Source organism: Cotesia glomerata, linkage group LG1 (assembly GCF_020080835.1).
Source record: "Cotesia glomerata isolate CgM1 linkage group LG1, MPM_Cglom_v2.3, whole genome shotgun sequence".
NCBI classification, from domain to species: Eukaryota; Metazoa; Arthropoda; class Insecta; order Hymenoptera; family Braconidae; genus Cotesia; species Cotesia glomerata.
Window position 1 is genome coordinate 234967 of NC_058158.1, and position 16326 is coordinate 251292.

The following is a 16326-nucleotide window of genomic DNA, read 5'->3' on the forward strand; positions in this document are numbered from 1 at the left end:
GCAATAACAATAATTATTTATTATTCAAAAGTAGTAAATTGTAATGCGGCGCATAACTGTTTCAAAGCAATCGCAACATCTTTATCGTCAAGAGATAGTTCTCCGATGTTTTTAAACTCGGGTCTCACGAGAATTTGACTCTGAATTCGATCTAGAGTCACTGATAACGGAACGTTCAGCATAACTTGCCAATTTGCTTCATCTAAATTTGTTAGCCACTAAAACAAAACTCCAATTTTTATTTTATAAAATTCCTTTGAATAAAAAATATTTTATCAAAGGTTTACCTGATCAAATGGATTATTATCGATATGAAACATGACATATGTAAGAGGTTTGGCAGGCACATAAGCGTCGGTAGTATTCAAAAAGTCTTTTTTCATTACATCCGGTCCTTCAATCAGATTATTTAAAGTCCAGTCCGAAGCGCATATCAAATATTCATAAGTAATCTAAAAAAAATTATAATTTTTATTCTTCGATCTATTCAAATAAAGTAAAATTTATTTTTTACTTTTAAAGATCGGCGTCCAATTGCACTGAATAATAATTCATCAGCGCAAGTTTCAATCCACAAAGAACTAGTATTTAACTTTTTCATTCTCGGACTATTTTCTTCTTCTTCTTTAATCCTACAAAAGAGTAATAAAAATGATCCTAAATTAAAGAGCCTTAAAGAGATTTAAAACAATATTAAAAGCGGTCTACAATTTAATAGTCCTTACCAAGCTTCAGCCCGTTTGATTACAGCATCTATTTGCGCAGTATGTTTGTTGTCTTCGTCTATACTACAAACGGCTTCTGCAAGTGCAGTTGCAGAGGCGGCTTTATCTTGAGGATCAAATGAGTAAGAATGAGCAATGCTTCTTGGAGTTTCTTGGATCTCTGATTTATCAAAAGTATCGATGTTTGCATTTGATTCTATTAATAATTCCGAGTAAAGAGCAGCGCAGAATATTTGGATGAATACCGAGCCGCCGATAGGATGACAGTGAGCGGGTATATTTTTATTGATCAAATTAATAATACGTAGCACGGTTATTGGAGTGCACATAAAAAGCTCAGAAAAGCAAGCCAATGCAAGGGACATTGTTTGATAAATACTTGCACCTGTCTATTGAATTGAAATTAAAATTATTTTCATTAATAATATTGAAATGGTCACCGTCTTTTATTTCTCATGCAATAATTACCTGGGACAAAATTTCTCATCAATAATTTCTTATGCAATATTTTTTCATGGCAAAAATATATTTTATCATACCAAAACTTCTCATACGCTTATAATATTAAAAAATGTGTCACAATGTTATAATTGATATTAAATAAATATTCATTTATTTTAAATAAAAGGGCACTACGGTGCCTATACGAAAATTAATCACTAATTATTTGTCTTAAATAATGATTAATTTTCGTCAGATTAATTTATATTATGATAAATTTATGACATTAAAGTTAGCAGTCACTTAACCATTTTTTAATTTTTTTTAACAAATAGATTTTTTCCAAAAAATTATTTTAAAAAAATTGAACTTTTCATTTTTTAAAAATTTCTAAATGTCAATTTTTTTTTCTACTTTTTTTTGCCATAATTTATTTGTTAAAAAAAATTCTTAAAATTATCAAATATCTGCTAAATTAATTTTCATAATTTTTTTTTTCTGAAAAATCATTTTAAAAAAATTGCATTTATAATTTTTTAAAATTTCTCCATGTCAATATTTTTTTCTCATTCTTTTTGCCATAATTTACTTGTTAAAAAAATTATTAAATATCTGCTAAATTATCATATATAAATTTTGTTTTGAGAAATTATTGTATTTGAGATATTGTTGTATGAGAAATTTTGACGTGGGTAATTTTTGCAGATTAATAAAGGCGAGGAGCCTATTAATTAAAAATACCTTTATAGCTTCAAGCAGAGTATCAACAATAGGCGTCATGATGGATTTAAATGGTGCTAAAAGAGCATTTAGCCAGGGAGCTCGACATTGATTCCATACCTATTAAAAGATTAAGCGGTAGAGTGCTAATTTATTTTATTGAATATTAAATAATAATCAATATCAGCGTATAGAGAGTATCAATTCAAATAGAATGAGTGTCATGAATATTTTAAAATGTCATCAACGAAACAGTTGTCCCGCATAGCGTAGTTTACATAATACCTGCTGTCTATCAAGATAATTGGACCAATTAATATCTTGCTTGAGCGCGGGGATGACAACGTCGAGTGGATCCATGGCCGTGTTGATCAATACGTACATCAGACTGTAGAGATACAAAGTAGGCGGCAAACTTGACAGATTTTGCTGACAGCCTGTGCACAAAAATCCACCGCAATCTCCCGAATTTTCTTTCAATCTCTCCATTGAAATTACGTCTTCGTTTTTGCCCACGCATTGACGAATTAGGGTACTCAGTAGCATTCGTGCGACCGCGCATTCATTCATTGATAACACCTAGTACATATTTTCATAAATTATATTGTTATCGCCGTTATTATAATTAAAACCCGTGTTACTTTTAATAATTGCGTCCATTTAGCCTGTGGTTGACATCTCAGGACATTTATCTCCAAGATAAGAGCTTGATCTTCTGGTAGTGATAAATTAACGCTCTTCAGTGTTGGAGATCCAAATAGCTTTGGGGCACTTATTATTAACCAAGGGGCTGGTCCTGATTGTTTTTTAAGAGTTGGCATGCATTCTAATCCATTTCGACAAGCCTGTTTCATTATTTTATTATTATTATTTAAAAATAAATGATATTAAATTTTTATTTTTTTTTTAATTTATTAAATTAGAACTAAAAAATATTTTTAAAAAATTACACTTATAATTCTTCAAGTTTTTTACAAATGAAAAATTTTTTTTTTTTTAATTTGTAATAATTTTTTCAATGAAAAAAAATTTATAAAAATTTTTAGATGTCGGCTAACTTAATTTTCATTAAAAATAATGAGTGTGAATTTAGCAGACATCTGATAATTTTTTAATAATTTATTTGTTACAGAAAAAATAGAGTATAAAAAAATGCACATGGAAATTTTCACAAGTTTTTTCTATGCAATTTTTTAGATTTTTTTTACAACCATTAAATTAAAATAAATCTAAAAATTCTAAAAAATTAGCTGTCTGCTGATTCACCCTCATTTAAAAGTAATATGATAGTTAATTAATGGACGCACTTGATAGAGAATTTTCAATGGTGTACCACGCAAAAGTAAACAAATTAGTAGTTCGCGGCATTTAGCGTGTATGTCTCTCATCACAATTGGTAATTTGTTGATTCGTAATCCTATAAGTTCATTGGCATCAGCGCAAGCAGCTAATGCGAGGTAACCAGTGCAGCTCAAAACATTAAATGCGTCCGACCAAAATTGTTGTGACCTCGTTAAACTTGGACGTCCCTATTATTTTAATATTAATTTAACAATAATTATCATTATTATTCCAATTATATCGGGTATTTATATTAAAATTTAATACGTGAATAAACCGGGAGACGATAATAGTTAATGATTCATTTAACATTCCAGCAAATATTCTTTGGGCCATTTTAGGTGATACAGTGTTCCATAAGTCTGTCTTTGTACCTGAATGAAAAATATTATTTTTATAAAAAATACTTATGAAATAAAAGGTTTGTATGGTAGTAAGTACCCTGCATATACAGCCACCACATCTGAATAATAAATGAAGATCTTTCTCGCTCGAAAAAAGGCTTATTGCTTTGCCAATTAAGTGAGTCGGCTTCGTTTAAAATGTAGAGAGAAATTAATCGACAATGGAGGTCGAGAAGCTTTTCAGCGACAGCTTCTGCCATTTCTTGATACGATTTGTAGCAGAGGTGGAGCTTTTCACTGATTATTATATTAATTAAAAATGATTATTATATTAATTTTAGGAGTTAATTGATAAATAATTCACAAGATGAATTTAAAATAAAAAAAAACCTTATTTGCTTGGGGATTTTATCTTTAGACTGCTGATTATAGCACCATAGACAATTTCTAATTAGTGCAGCAGCTCCAAGTGTCGCAGTCAGGACTGCTAAGTCCGCGTGGTCGAGTGATTCTTGGATTAAAGTGTGCAAATGCTCTAAAATATATTAGAAATAATTTTTAAAAAATCTATTAATAATGAGATAATGAAAGAAAATAAGAGGTGAGTACCAATTAATTGCTCGGATGTATCAACAACTAATAAAATAAAATCAGAGGGTTTCGTTTTTTTGATAACTTCATCAGCTGGGTCTGAAGAATTGTTTTGTGTCGAAATACAGAGTCCAGATGAAAATTTGAATGCAATAAGAAACTCAGCTTCCCACCACTTAACTATTTTGACGGCTGCGAATGATGCGTGCCGGGGAAAATCCAATTTCCCACCACTCACTCGGTTACACAATGACTCACGGAGGACTGTCTGCATTGCCTACGTTAATTTATAGCTCTAGTTATATACGTACATCTCCGTAAAATAATTTTATTTATTATTTTTTTGTTAATATAAATTTCAAAAAGATTATTTATTACCTGGTAATATTGCATGTCTCTTTGCAATAGAATTCTAACTCGATCAACGAGATTTCCATCTTCCATAATTTCGTCCATGATCTATCAAAAAAGATAAATCTAAAGAGCTTATTGTAAGCAAAAAAATGAATTGATGAAAAGATTTTTCCTCTTGACTTGCGTGTAGAAAATTCTTTTATATTAAACCCAAATTTCTTACCAGGTTAATCTTTATTATTATTACCGCTATAATATACTATTATTCACAAGTATATCAATCATATTTGTTTATAACATCAGAGTTTTCCAAATAAATAAGGGTAAAAAAGGTATAATTATTTATCCTTATCAATTATTATAAATCCTTAAACTTAAATTCTACTGAAAATTAATAATTTATTTATTTAGCAATAAGCAATTTTTATTTAATACGTTTGCTGCTGTATGAACAATTATCGTGAAATGATGTGCTTTTATTTATAATTTTCGGAATTTCAGTGTCTAGTAATTCATGAAGAGATTTACTATCGTGTTTATAAATCCAAGTACCGTCAATAAAATCATACCGTTTAGGTCCGGACGTCGGCGATGATAACCACAGTTGTTTATTTGGTGTTTGTCGATTTATAACGTACGTCCCGTATTCACCACCAAATTTAATTGTCAGCACACCATCCTAAATAGTTTCACCATTTAATTAGTACAATAATACCTTTTATTACACAAGTTATGATAATAATTAATCAATTGTAAATAATATAATTACCCCATAGGATACATCAGCATCATCTAGATGTGTTGCGTCCTCAATTAATTCATCAAAATACTCCGTTAATGAGTCAAGTGTCTCATTTGATATTTTTTCAAACTCCACATTATTCAATTCTCTGTAAAATATTTTTATTTAATTTATATAACATTAAATTTAGCATATAAATAAAGTTAGCCGACATTTTTGATTTTTTTATTTTACTTAATTTATTAAATTATAACTAAAAAATACTTTTAAAAGATTTCTTTTTTACTTTTTTGTAATAATATTTTAATAAAAAAATCATCAAAATTTTCAAATATCGGCTAACTTTATTTTCATAAATTTAGCTGTCACTTAACAATTTTTTTTATTTTCTTTAACAAACAAATTTGCCCCAAAAAATTATTTGTAAAAAATTGCATTTTTAATTTTTTCAAAATTTCTACAAGTCAATTTTATTTATAATTTATTTGTTAAAAAAAAATTTTTAAAATCATCAATTATTATCTGCTAAATGAATTTTTAATTTAGTGAAAAATAAAATAAATGAAATAATTGACAAAGTACTTACGAATGAGATACATTTGATGAATTATCAGAAAAATGATTAATTATTGTTCCGTGAAAGGTGTATTTATTGTTGTTGTTAAAAAATAAATGTTTGTATGAATTTACTGAACTATAACCTCTTGACAATCGTTGGTACAAATATTTGGGTGTATTATTAATATAATTATCGGTAATAATAAGTACAGAGTGTGACGATTTGATTCCTCTAGTGATTTTGGTTACTGATGACAACATTATTGACCTAATTTAGGGTTTATCGATCAAACAAACTTGATATTCTACTCTGTTACACACGAGATGTTATTCGAACATCAATCAGCTGATTTTTCTACCGCCGATAGTCACGCGCATGCGCGGTTAGTTTTATTTTATTTTGAAATTATTAGCGGAAAGTTATCAAAAAAAATAATATATGTGATAATGAATGTTTTTTATAATAAAGTGGGAATATTTATCAAGAGGAAATACCAGATATTATTTAAATAGTTACGATACGTCCTTATTGTGACATTTATTAATTACTTGAGTACAAATTTATAATGGAGTACAAAAAATTAGTAATTATTTATTTATTGGTATTATTTTGTGAAAATACTTTGGGAAAATGTGAAAACAGTTTCACAACGGTCAATGAAAATAAAATAAAATGTAAAAATGAATTAATATTTGAAGAAAACTTTAATCGGCTTTCAGTCGATAATGATTATGCAGAGGAAGATAATTACAACTATTTAAATTCTTCAGTATGGAAGAGAGAAATTAAAATTCCTTTGGATCCGGTAATTATTAATCCTAATCATTTTTATATTTTATTAATTAATTAATTAAGTAATAATAAAATTTTATTATTTTAATAGGATTATGAATTTTGTGTCTATCATAAATTGGAAAAAGGATTGAGGGTAGAAGATGGCTTGTTAAAAATAAAACCTCATTTACTTGAAGACTTTTATGGTGAAAATATTACATACTTTGGAAGACTCCAACTCGCTGAGTAATAAAACTTTTTTTTTTTTTTATTTTAATATTAATTACTATGACACTGAAGTTATAATAATAAAGTTAGCTGACGATTTTAATTTTTTTTCACTTACAGTTTTTAAAGTTTTTTACAAGTGGAAATTTTTTTTTAAATCATTTTTTCAATAAAAAAAAATTCTACAAATTTTTAAATGTCGGCTAACTTAATTTTCATAGTGAAGTTAGCAGACGTCTAAAAATTTTTTATTTTTTTTTATTAATTAAATTACAACTAAAAAAATATTTCTAAAAAATTACACTTATAATTTTTTAAGTTTTTTACAGGTGAAATTTTTTTTTAAATTTTTTAATTACAATTTTTCAATAAAAAATTTCTAAAAATTTTGAAACGTCGGCTAACTTCATTTTCATTAATTACTCGCTGAGAAAATAATAAATTTTTTGTAAAATAGTTGTACAGGAATATTGCCAGGAGAATGTAGCCGCAATGCAATAGGATTTCATATTCTGCCTCCAGTTTTGTCAAGACGATTGACGACCCGTGATAGCTTTTCATTCCGGTATGGAAAAATAGAAATACGGGCTAAATTTCCCGAGGGTGATTGGCTCTATCCAGGTAATTTAAATAATTCACTTAAATTAAAATCAATAAATAATAAGGGAATTAATTTTTGATATTTAGAATTGTGGCTTGCTCCAAAGTACACAACCTATGGAATCGGATACGCAAGCGGGCGTGTTATTTTAGGAATGGCCCGCGGGAATGAAGGACTAATAAAAAACGATGGCTCTTTAGAAGACTACAGCTCGAGAGTTGTTGAATTCGGATTGCGAACAGGTCCACTTGGAGCGTCGGGGAACATTACCGAAGAAAAAGTAACAAAGAGACATGACTCAGGATCTTGGACCGGCGATTTTCATGTCTACACAACTATTTGGAATTCCACAGGATTTATTTTTAAAATCGACGGGGAGGTTGTTGGTCAACTAAGAGGAGGTTCCAGACAAGCTGAAGACCAGAATCGCATGGCACCCTACGATTTAGAAGTAACAATATATTTATACAGCTATTATATTCATTTTTTGACATGACAAATATTAATAAAATTCATCTTTCAGTTTTACTTGATGCTAGGTGTAGGAGTAGGTGGAGTGAGAGTCTTTCCAGACGGTACACGCACCGGTAATTATGAGAAGCCTTGGAAAAACAACGGCGCCAAGGTCAGCTAATTATTAAATCATCCGAGATAAATATTGTAGTATTTAAACTACCTAACTTGACGTATCAAAGTGAAAAAATGATTGAGCGATTGTAGTTTATTATTTTTTAATTATGCAGGCAATGTTCCGCTTTTGGCAAGCCAAGGATCAGTGGCTGCCGAGCTGGAAGCGCGAAAACGCCAGGAAAACAGCGCTCGAGGTCGACTACATTAAAGTTTGGTCAGTGTGAGTAAATGAGCGAGCCTCTTTCTCTTTCTTGACATCAAAGACAACAATGATGCTGCATCTGCACAAGTGAGATGAACAGACGTCTTAATCTTACTGATTTTTTTCAATTTGCACGCCTCCTTAGTTTATTGGTATTAGTAAAAAGGTGTCTGGCTATACAATATACATGTATATTACTTTATTTGGGTGCTAATTTAGTGACGGAAAACCGGTTGTTCCCAAGGTGGTGGTTCCGTTATGATTTATCGTTTTGCGAGGGTCAAACCCAATCTTGAGTTTCATTAGTTGCCAAATATTCTCACGAGAAGAGTGAATCCCCAGTAGTAAATTTCATAAAAACTATTGTATCATTATTTCATTAATAGTTATTAATAGTAAAATATTTTTTAAATAATCTAAAATGACAATAAAATATTATTACTTTATGCCTTGGTGATTTTACGCATCCCCGTCAATTTGCAGTGATTGACAAGTTGCGAAGAGTGTACAAAACCTTCAGGCTCGACACAGTCTTCATTAGTTTCTCTGACTGTGCGCTCTTAGCAATACAACTCTCGCTATCGTTTTGTTATTGTTTACACAATTTTTCTTCAATCATGAAAAATTATTTTATTCTGTCAAGTATTTTTTTATCTTTGTTAATAACCGATATTTATCCTCAAAATATTTCATCAATCGTTGGTAAGTTTATTAATAATTATTCTTAGAATTAATGATAAATATATAAATTATTTTTATGGCTGTAGGTAATGACTATGTTCTCCGTAGCTGCGTATCAAGCGTTGAGTTGATAAGAAATCATCGGAAAACAGTACCACGTGTTGATACTCTTAAAAATACAGGAGGAAAAAGCATTACAGATAATAATCCGAATGTAAATCGAATAATGAACAGTAGGCAGCAATTAAATTATAATTCTCGGGTTGAGAGAGATCGTAAAAATCGCTTACGGGGAAAAATTACAACAGACAGCCCAGTCAAGACTGTTAATATTATGAGACAAAGAAAATCAGAGCCTTTGTTGTTCAGGAAAAAAAATGGATTTCCTGAAGTATTTCAACGGGCTGAGCAACGACGCACCAAGATGAAAAGTGAAATTATAACAATAAAACCTGTTAATTAGACAATACGAATATTTTTATTTTTATGTTTTTAATAAAAGTATCCTACTTATTTGAAAAAAATAATAACAAATTAATAATATTATTGTCTCACGACTGTTTTTCCGTTACTTCAGTAGACGGGGAGCTGGGCGCTGTATCTTGAGCTAGAGGTTCACGAACTGACTCAAAAAGTGGTTTAATTTCAGTCTAAATAAAGAAAAAAAATAAATTAAAATACTAATTCAATACGATCAAGTTAAATAAATAAATGCAAACCTTGGTGACTTTCATAGCAACTCCCTCGGGTAAATTTCTTTGTATATATTCTAAAAATGTATCAGTGGTTGATTCTGTGAGCTTTTCAAAATCCATATACCGATAATACGTTCTGAATTCATACTGTACTCGATGTTTCTTGTGAACAAATGCTGATTTTAAAACAGTGTAACGTTCATGGATTGCTTTTTTTGGCTGTGTACTAAGAAATAAATAAAAACAATTTTCATTCTACAATAAAGATTGATTAATTTAATAAATTTACTTACTTTCTAGTCATTTCAATTCCCAGATGTGAAGCTGCAGCGCTGACAAATGTCCCGTAGCTCGTCAACACTGCCGGTTCATTCCCTCGTACTTCAACTTGAACTTTCTTATACAATTTATCATATCTAGGCTAAAATTAAAATCATAATTATAAATAATCTCAACAATTATTAAAAAATAATAAAAAAAATAAATTACTGTATCATTCGTCGCCAGAGCGGTCGCTAAAAATCTTTGACAGGTCATTTGTTGAACAAGAGCTTTTATTTGTATTCCGGCGGATACATTTTGCGATTGACTGATATTCTAAAAAAATTACAATAAATATAATTAAATATTGTTATTGTTTTGAGAAAAAAAAAAATTTTAATAATAATATTAAATTAAAAAAAAAAAAAAAAAAAAAACATTAATTACCTTCAATAAAAACATGTTGATATTTTAACAATTATAATAATTAATTTTAAAAAATATTATTAAACTACTAACGCTGAATAATTTTATTTGTTCAAACAAAATATTTTAAGTGTTGATTGTTGTTATAGGTTATGGACTCTCTAATTATTTAAATGGCAGCTCTGATATTTTTTTTTTTCATAGATGGCAGTCTGGTTTATAATATTGAAGTTAGCCGTCAGCTGTCAATTTTAAAATTTTTTATAATAAAAAAATACTACTAAAAATTTTTACTTGTAATTTTTATTAATTTTTACATGTGGAACTTTTTAATTAAATTTTTTTTTTATAATAATTTAATTGCTATAAAATTCTAAAAAAATTTTTAATGTTTTAAGGCTACAATTTTCGATTAGTATCGAGAGTTTCGATACTAACCTAACTTCAATAATCAATTTAATACCATAGAATAAATTATGACGTCATATGAATGACTGATGACACTTGGCTACTCCAATTTCTTATGACACACAACTGTTGACAGTTCTAATCTAAATGAAATCTTCTCTTCCGTCTCTCATTATGGGAGATATAATTCACTTGAATGTCGGTGGAACTAGGTATGTATACATCCACTATTACTAATCAAACATATTTCTTTAAAAACTTGAATTTACTATGAACAATATTTTTGTTATTAAGATTTTCGACGTCTCGTCAAACACTCACTTGGATCCCAGATTCATTTTTCACCGCGTTACTAAGTAACAGAATAGCCAGTCGTCGGGATGAAACTGGTGCTCTGTTTATTGACAGAGACCCACAAATATTTTCAATTATTTTAAATTATTTACGTACCAGAGATATTGATTTGAAAAGTATTGACATCAGGACACTGAGACACGAGGCTGAGTACTATGGTATCACTCCATTAATTAGAAGACTGATGCTTTGTGAGGACCTAACGCATTCCTCCTGTGGTGATGTACTATTTTATGGATATTTACCGCCCCCCAGTAAGTTCTATTGAAAAAAAAAAAAAAAAAAAACAATTTAATTACAATTATTTTGCTTAAATCAATTATTATTATCCAGGTATTCCATTGCAAGAATCAGCTAGTGTGCCTGTCAGCACTACAGACGTTGGAGTTCACGGAAGAACGGTAGCATCTCTACGTCCGGAAACATCACAGCCCAGCACGTCTCAAGCTACTCCAAATCAAGCGTCTAATACAAATGGTAAGAATTTTTATAATACTAAAGTTAATGAAAATTAAATTAGCCGACGTTTTTAATTTTTTTTTTTTCATTAATTAAATTAGAACTAAAAAAATATTTTTAAAAAATTGCACGTATAATTTTTAAAATTTTCTGCATGTGAAATTTTTTAAAAATAATTTTTAAATAAAATAAATAAAAATTTTCAGATGTCGAGTAATTTAATTTTCATCTAAAGTTAGCCGACGTTTCAAATTTTTTAATTTTTTTTTCATTTATTAAATAATAAAAAAACATTTTTTAAAAATTGCACTTATAGTTTTCCAAGTTTTTTACAAGTAAATTTTTAAAAATTTTTTTATAATAATTTTTTCAATAAAAAAAAACTGTAAAAATTTTTAGATGTCGGCTAACTTAATTTTCATATAATTTTCTTTTAATTCTTACTATACATCGATGGTTTTCTGACGCAACTTCGTATCTCAAAAATGACAATTTTAAAGATGAGGTGAAAAATAACTTATAAAAAATTGATATTCATCTAAAAACAATATTCATCGTATTTATTATTATTCTGGTTAATATTTTTTTTCAGTACCGCGTTTATAATTAATTATTCATTTTTCAGTTGAACCCTTTCATCTTCAAAAATCGAGATACGTGGTTGCGTTAGAAAACCCTCGACATGTAATTATTTTTTTTAAATTAACAGGACCACAAAATCAAAAGCCACCAACGTCTAATCACACGAGAAATTCATCACTGGATTACAGATTGCCACAAAGAAGCTTACAACACTCACGAAATCCATCACTGGATCTCCGACACGCTCGCAACAGTTCCGCTGATATGAATAAATACTTCAGAAATGAGGTTGGTTTGGTATTCGGTCCTCATCAAGCATCAGGCTGGGTGGATCCTCTGAGAGTTCAGATGATTAAAGCTCATCACAATTGGATTGTGATAGCGTACGCACATTTTATAACATGTTACCGATTGAAAGACTCATCGGGATGGCAGCATGCATTCACTAGTCCTCATGTCGAAGCGATAATCGAAAGAGTAGCTATCAATGCTAAAATGGGCAGCGGTGCTGACGGAAAAATGGTTGCTATATCTTACGGCAGTCAAATACGTTTATGGAGCGTATCTGAAGATGGAATTAAGACTAATATTGGTACATTTAATTTAAATGTACGCGTAGAGTATTTATTTTTCATTGGCAGCCAATTGGTTGCTTTGTCACCAACCGGTAAAATTGGAGTCTGGCATGCAATGTCTCAGCACTGGCAAATTCAAGATGTCGTTTCAATATCATCTTTTGATACTGCTGGATCTTTTTTGTTGCTTGGATGTAACAACGGTTCTATTTACTACATCGGTAAGCTTTAAAATTTATTCTTTTAAAATATATTATTTTTTATACAATTGTAGCAACTAAAAGAATTTATTTGCAAATAGATATGCAAAAATTTCCACTAAGAATGAAAGACAATGACTTATTAGTAACAGAATTATACAGAGATCCTAATCTCGATCCAATAACTGCAATTTCAGTTTATCTTACACCAAAGACAAGTAAGTTACAGTTTTATAATTATTTTTAGTTTAATAATAATGAATATAACAATAATAATAATTATGATTGAGAGATGTTATGTATTTGTCGCTAAAAAGAAAAAAAATAATTTCTAATGAACTGATAATAAAATTTTTTGCCACATGATTTCGTACCGTACAACTGGATATGTAGCACAAGGCAAGTATGGGTTAATAAGTTTGAAATGAGAGTACACTACTTATAAATTAATTATTATCACAGAACTTATCAATCATTTCATAAATAATTATTCACATCACTATTAATTTATTTTTATTATTTAATTAATCTACCTTTCCTCTCTGGAGTTTATTTGTTAATTTAAATAAAGCCCTAAACCCTGCTACCTTTATGCATCCAGTTGTACTAAGCCGTGATTTATGATTCTCTTGTTATGTTTAAGTCTGCCAATTTAACCCATTTACTTTTATGGATTAATAGTTTATCTTCATCTGAGAGGGAAGGTAACGCCAAGATTAAAAACAATAGTAATAAACACGCAATCACATATCACGCATGATTTTTAAATTAAATATTATTATTATTAATAACAATTATTAATAACCATAATGTAACATGTCCAACACTATTGTTTGTTTATTTATTTAACTTACAAGAAAATAACCGCATAATAATAATCTTACTGGAAGATATTCTGTCCCTTTCTACAGGTCTTTGTGGAAATTGGATTGAGATTGCATATGGAACAAAGTCTGGAATAGTCAGAATTATAGTCCAGCATCCTGAGACTGTAGGTCATGGTCCTCAGCTTTTCCAAACTTTTACCGTACATCAGAGCAGCGTTACCAAAGTATATAATCAAATTTAAAATTATATTTCTTCTCAATTAAATAATTAATACTATTTTTATCATAATAGGTGAGATTGTCTGAGAAATATTTGGTGTCTGTTTGTTCGGAATATAATCACGGTAGAAGTTGGGCATTGACTCGATTCCGTGGTATGATTTCAACTCAACCAGGTTCAACACCAGTAGCTAGTTTCAAAATTGTTTCATTAGATTCTGTTGATTCTTTGCTGAGTAATGATGCTGGTAATGATTTTGGTAAGTTAAATAACTTTTAAAAAAATTATTTCTTGAATTTAATGCTAATAATAATAATAATTATTATTATTAAGCCAGTTTAACTTTATTTAATTTTCTTTTTTTTTTCTTTTTAAGTTAACCTTAGGGATGCACTGTGTATGATTAATCATAGTCTAACTATTTTAAATGAGCGTAATTATTGTATAAAATTTTAGACTTAATTCTTATTATTTTGTATAATATCTCCTTTTATTGATTAGCACTTTTAAGCTAAATTATGATACAGGAATAGCTATCTACAGCATTGTTAATTGTTAATTAATTAATTAATTAATCCGCATTTATTTTCTTTTGCTTTTACTCTACCCTATATAATATTTAATATACTACTGTTAATATGTAAAAATGTATGTATTAATGACCCTATTATTGGCCTTCTGGCTGTTGGGTCTGTATTAAATAAATAAATAATTGAATAATTGAATTTATTTTAGGGCCCTTTGGCGAACAAGATGATGAACAAGTGTTTGTTCAAAAAGTAGTACCCGAAACAGATCAATTGTATGTACGATTAGCTTCTAATGGAAAACGCGTGTGCGTAATACAATCGGTCGATGGAAGTTCCATAAGCTCGTTCTGTGTTCACGAATGCGAGGGATCAAGTCGTATGGGATCGCGACCAAGAAGATTTATATTTACTGGTCACTCTAATGGGGCTATACAAATGTGGGATTTAACTACGGCCCTTGATCCTTCTTTTGAATCTCATCAAGGTAATTAAATATATTTTAATAGTTTTTAATGTTATTTAAATTTTTTAAATTAATTTTTTAGCCAAAAATTTTGCTGGTGGACCATCGCCAGAAGAATTATGGAAACTATTAGACCAATGTGATTTAAGTAATAGTCATTGCTCTACACCCTGTCTGAGTCCTTGTCCAGCAATTGTTTCCTCTGGACCTAGAATAAAGGCAAGCAATGTACAGTTTCTTAATCAATTACAAAATTCAGAATCAAATTCTGGTCCTAGCCAAGTCTAAAAAAATTTTAGATAAATAATTTATTATAACTCTATTTACAATTTAAAATTTACAATATTATAGACTGTCTATTGCTAAGTATTATTGAATTTATATTATTAGACATATTTATATTTATAATAGTCTATATAAATGCATTTAATTAATTATTTAGGTTGAAAATGAATTTTATTCGTTGAATTTAAAAATATTTAATTACTAAATTTTCTGTATTGTATTTAAAGACATTACATTGAAAGTTGGGTATTTGTATCTTTGATTTTAAATTGTAATGTATAAAAAAAATAATTGTTACGTTTGTATATACAACAAACGAAATGAATCTCTTGATTTAGGCACTACTGATTTTTACTGTGATCTCAATAATAAAAAAAAAAAAAAAAAAAAAAAAAAAAAAAATGTGTTATTTGCTTAAATTCTTTTATTATAATTCACCAAACAAAATATTAATCAACATATTTAATATTTCAAACATAAAAAATAAGCGACTGATGATTGTTATATACACTTTACAAAACTCTTAATCTTTACTTAAATATAATAAGTAATTATTTAAAGACTTAATGCCCAGTATAATTAATATACTTGTAAAAAACTGATATCATGATATTAAATAATTAGCCATGGTTATCAATGAATCATCGTAAAAAAGTATTAAAACAATATTATTATAAAAGCTAAAAAATACTATTTAAGTAGTCAAACAAACATGAGGCACTATGGTGTATTTCATCTTAAAAGTCAATGAGATTTAAATGTTTGATAAACACTCTTTTTAATTAGAACACACTTGTAGTTATTATTACTGTTAATCAATGATAGTTTGTTTCAATTAAGCGTTGTTAAATTGTCAAGTTATTAATTGGAGGAAATTTTTATCCCAAAAAAGATTATTGTTAAACCAGGTGGGATTTGTGAGTGGTGTTAATAAAAAATACCAGGCAACGAGACCTATCACAAAGAGACTAAAAAATCCAGCTCTTTTTAGAAAATTATTATAGGCCAGCACTTCAGTTAGGTCTGGGAATCCCATATGATTACAGAACGAGTGTGCCGCAAAAGGAGCGACAAAGTGACCTGGAAAATAAGTAGAAACAGTAATAAA

General features: G+C 28.9%; 6 protein-coding genes across 9 annotated transcripts in view; 2 read left to right on the forward strand and 4 right to left on the reverse strand.

Annotated features, from left to right (window-relative positions):
* Positions 1-5195, reverse strand: LOC123275158. The gene is made up of 14 exons (XM_044743093.1): positions 5086-5195; positions 4541-4621; positions 4181-4439; positions 3962-4106; positions 3669-3868; positions 3495-3601; positions 3194-3415; positions 2528-2731; positions 2172-2465; positions 1908-2006; positions 726-1114; positions 515-632; positions 288-452; positions 1-218 (listed from the first exon to the last, which is right to left on the reverse strand). Exons 2-14 carry the CDS (start codon positions 4616-4618, stop codon positions 21-23), a joined length of 2478 nt encoding a protein of 825 aa, XP_044599028.1. The 5' UTR covers positions 4619-4621; positions 5086-5195; the 3' UTR covers positions 1-20.
* LOC123275166 (frataxin homolog, mitochondrial) overlaps positions 4919-16326 on the reverse strand; it is a 17799-nt gene continuing 6391 nt past the window's right edge. Inside the window, exons 2-4 of the mRNA XM_044743104.1 lie at positions 5845-6126; positions 5286-5406; positions 4919-5195 (exon numbers count right to left, since the gene is read on the reverse strand). Coding sequence (XP_044599039.1) covers positions 4941-5195; positions 5286-5406; positions 5845-6077 — 609 coding nt within the window. The 5' untranslated portion in view covers positions 6078-6126 and the 3' untranslated portion in view covers positions 4919-4940. The remainder of the gene's footprint in view (positions 5196-5285; positions 5407-5844; positions 6127-16326) is intronic.
* On the forward strand, positions 6311-9586 carry LOC123275162 (beta-1,3-glucan-binding protein-like). Of its 2 annotated transcripts, none has more exons than XM_044743098.1 (7): positions 6311-6622; positions 6701-6837; positions 7277-7440; positions 7507-7871; positions 7944-8045; positions 8164-8954; positions 9020-9586. In XM_044743098.1, exons 1-6 carry the CDS (start codon positions 6383-6385, stop codon positions 8272-8274), a joined length of 1119 nt encoding a protein of 372 aa, XP_044599033.1. In that variant the 5' UTR covers positions 6311-6382; the 3' UTR covers positions 8275-8954; positions 9020-9586. The 2 variants fall into 2 exon arrangements, with proteins under 2 accessions (XP_044599033.1, XP_044599034.1); XM_044743099.1 differs by having other exon boundaries at positions 9042-9586.
* Positions 8665-10492, reverse strand: LOC123275167 (28S ribosomal protein S10, mitochondrial). The gene is made up of 6 exons (XM_044743105.1): positions 10337-10492; positions 10118-10225; positions 9922-10049; positions 9653-9854; positions 9465-9583; positions 8665-9385 (listed from the first exon to the last, which is right to left on the reverse strand). The coding sequence occupies exons 1-5, from the start codon at positions 10349-10351 to the stop codon at positions 9485-9487; spliced, it is 552 nt and encodes a 183-aa protein (XP_044599040.1). The 5' UTR covers positions 10352-10492; the 3' UTR covers positions 8665-9385; positions 9465-9484.
* On the forward strand, positions 10782-15302 carry LOC123275160 (BTB/POZ domain-containing protein KCTD3). 3 transcript variants are annotated; one of them, XM_044743096.1, is made up of 10 exons: positions 10782-10935; positions 11018-11331; positions 11411-11554; positions 12246-12914; positions 12995-13111; positions 13287-13292; positions 13805-13944; positions 14013-14199; positions 14676-14954; positions 15016-15302. In XM_044743096.1, exons 1-10 carry the CDS (start codon positions 10871-10873, stop codon positions 15219-15221), a joined length of 2127 nt encoding a protein of 708 aa, XP_044599031.1. In that variant the 5' UTR covers positions 10782-10870; the 3' UTR covers positions 15222-15302. The 3 variants fall into 3 exon arrangements, with proteins under 3 accessions (XP_044599031.1, XP_044599030.1, XP_044599032.1); XM_044743095.1 differs by lacking the exon at positions 13287-13292 and having other exon boundaries at positions 13784-13944; XM_044743097.1 differs by lacking the exon at positions 13287-13292.
* Positions 15702-16326, reverse strand: part of LOC123275164 (CAAX prenyl protease 2) — a 2589-nt gene continuing 1964 nt past the window's right edge. Inside the window, exon 7 of the mRNA XM_044743102.1 lies at positions 15702-16298. Within this exon, the coding sequence (XP_044599037.1) occupies positions 16072-16298 (227 nt within the window). The 3' untranslated portion in view covers positions 15702-16071. The remainder of the gene's footprint in view (positions 16299-16326) is intronic.

Excerpts from the sequence above, each read along its gene's own strand:
- LOC123275158 (XM_044743093.1), bottom strand. The coding sequence starts at position 4,618 with ATGGACGAAATTATGGAAGATGGAAATCTCGTTGATCGAGTTAGAATT. Across the intron at positions 4,440-4,540 it reads GAGACATGCAATATTACCAG|GCAATGCAGACAGTCCTCCG; the intron begins GTAATAAATAAT and ends AAATTAACGTAG. Across the intron at positions 219-287 it reads ATAATAATCCATTTGATCAG|TGGCTAACAAATTTAGATGA; the intron begins GTAAACCTTTGA and ends GTTTTGTTTTAG.
- LOC123275162 (XM_044743098.1), top strand. The coding sequence starts at position 6,383 with ATGGAGTACAAAAAATTAGTAATTATTTATTTATTGGTATTATTTTGT. Across the intron at positions 6,623-6,700 it reads TTAAAATTCCTTTGGATCCG|GATTATGAATTTTGTGTCTA; the intron begins GTAATTATTAAT and ends TTATTTTAATAG. Across the intron at positions 6,838-7,276 it reads GGAAGACTCCAACTCGCTGA|TTGTACAGGAATATTGCCAG; the intron begins GTAATAAAACTT and ends TTTGTAAAATAG.
- LOC123275167 (XM_044743105.1), bottom strand. Across the intron at positions 10,050-10,117 it reads CTCTGGCGACGAATGATACA|CCTAGATATGATAAATTGTA; the intron begins GTAATTTATTTT and ends TTTTAATTTTAG. Across the intron at positions 9,584-9,652 it reads TTGCTATGAAAGTCACCAAG|ACTGAAATTAAACCACTTTT; the intron begins GTTTGCATTTAT and ends TTCTTTATTTAG.
- LOC123275160 (XM_044743095.1), top strand. The coding sequence starts at position 10,871 with ATGAAATCTTCTCTTCCGTCTCTCATTATGGGAGATATAATTCACTTG. Across the intron at positions 12,915-12,994 it reads CGGTTCTATTTACTACATCG|ATATGCAAAAATTTCCACTA; the intron begins GTAAGCTTTAAA and ends ATTTGCAAATAG. Across the intron at positions 13,112-13,783 it reads TTATCTTACACCAAAGACAA|ATATTCTGTCCCTTTCTACA; the intron begins GTAAGTTACAGT and ends TCTTACTGGAAG.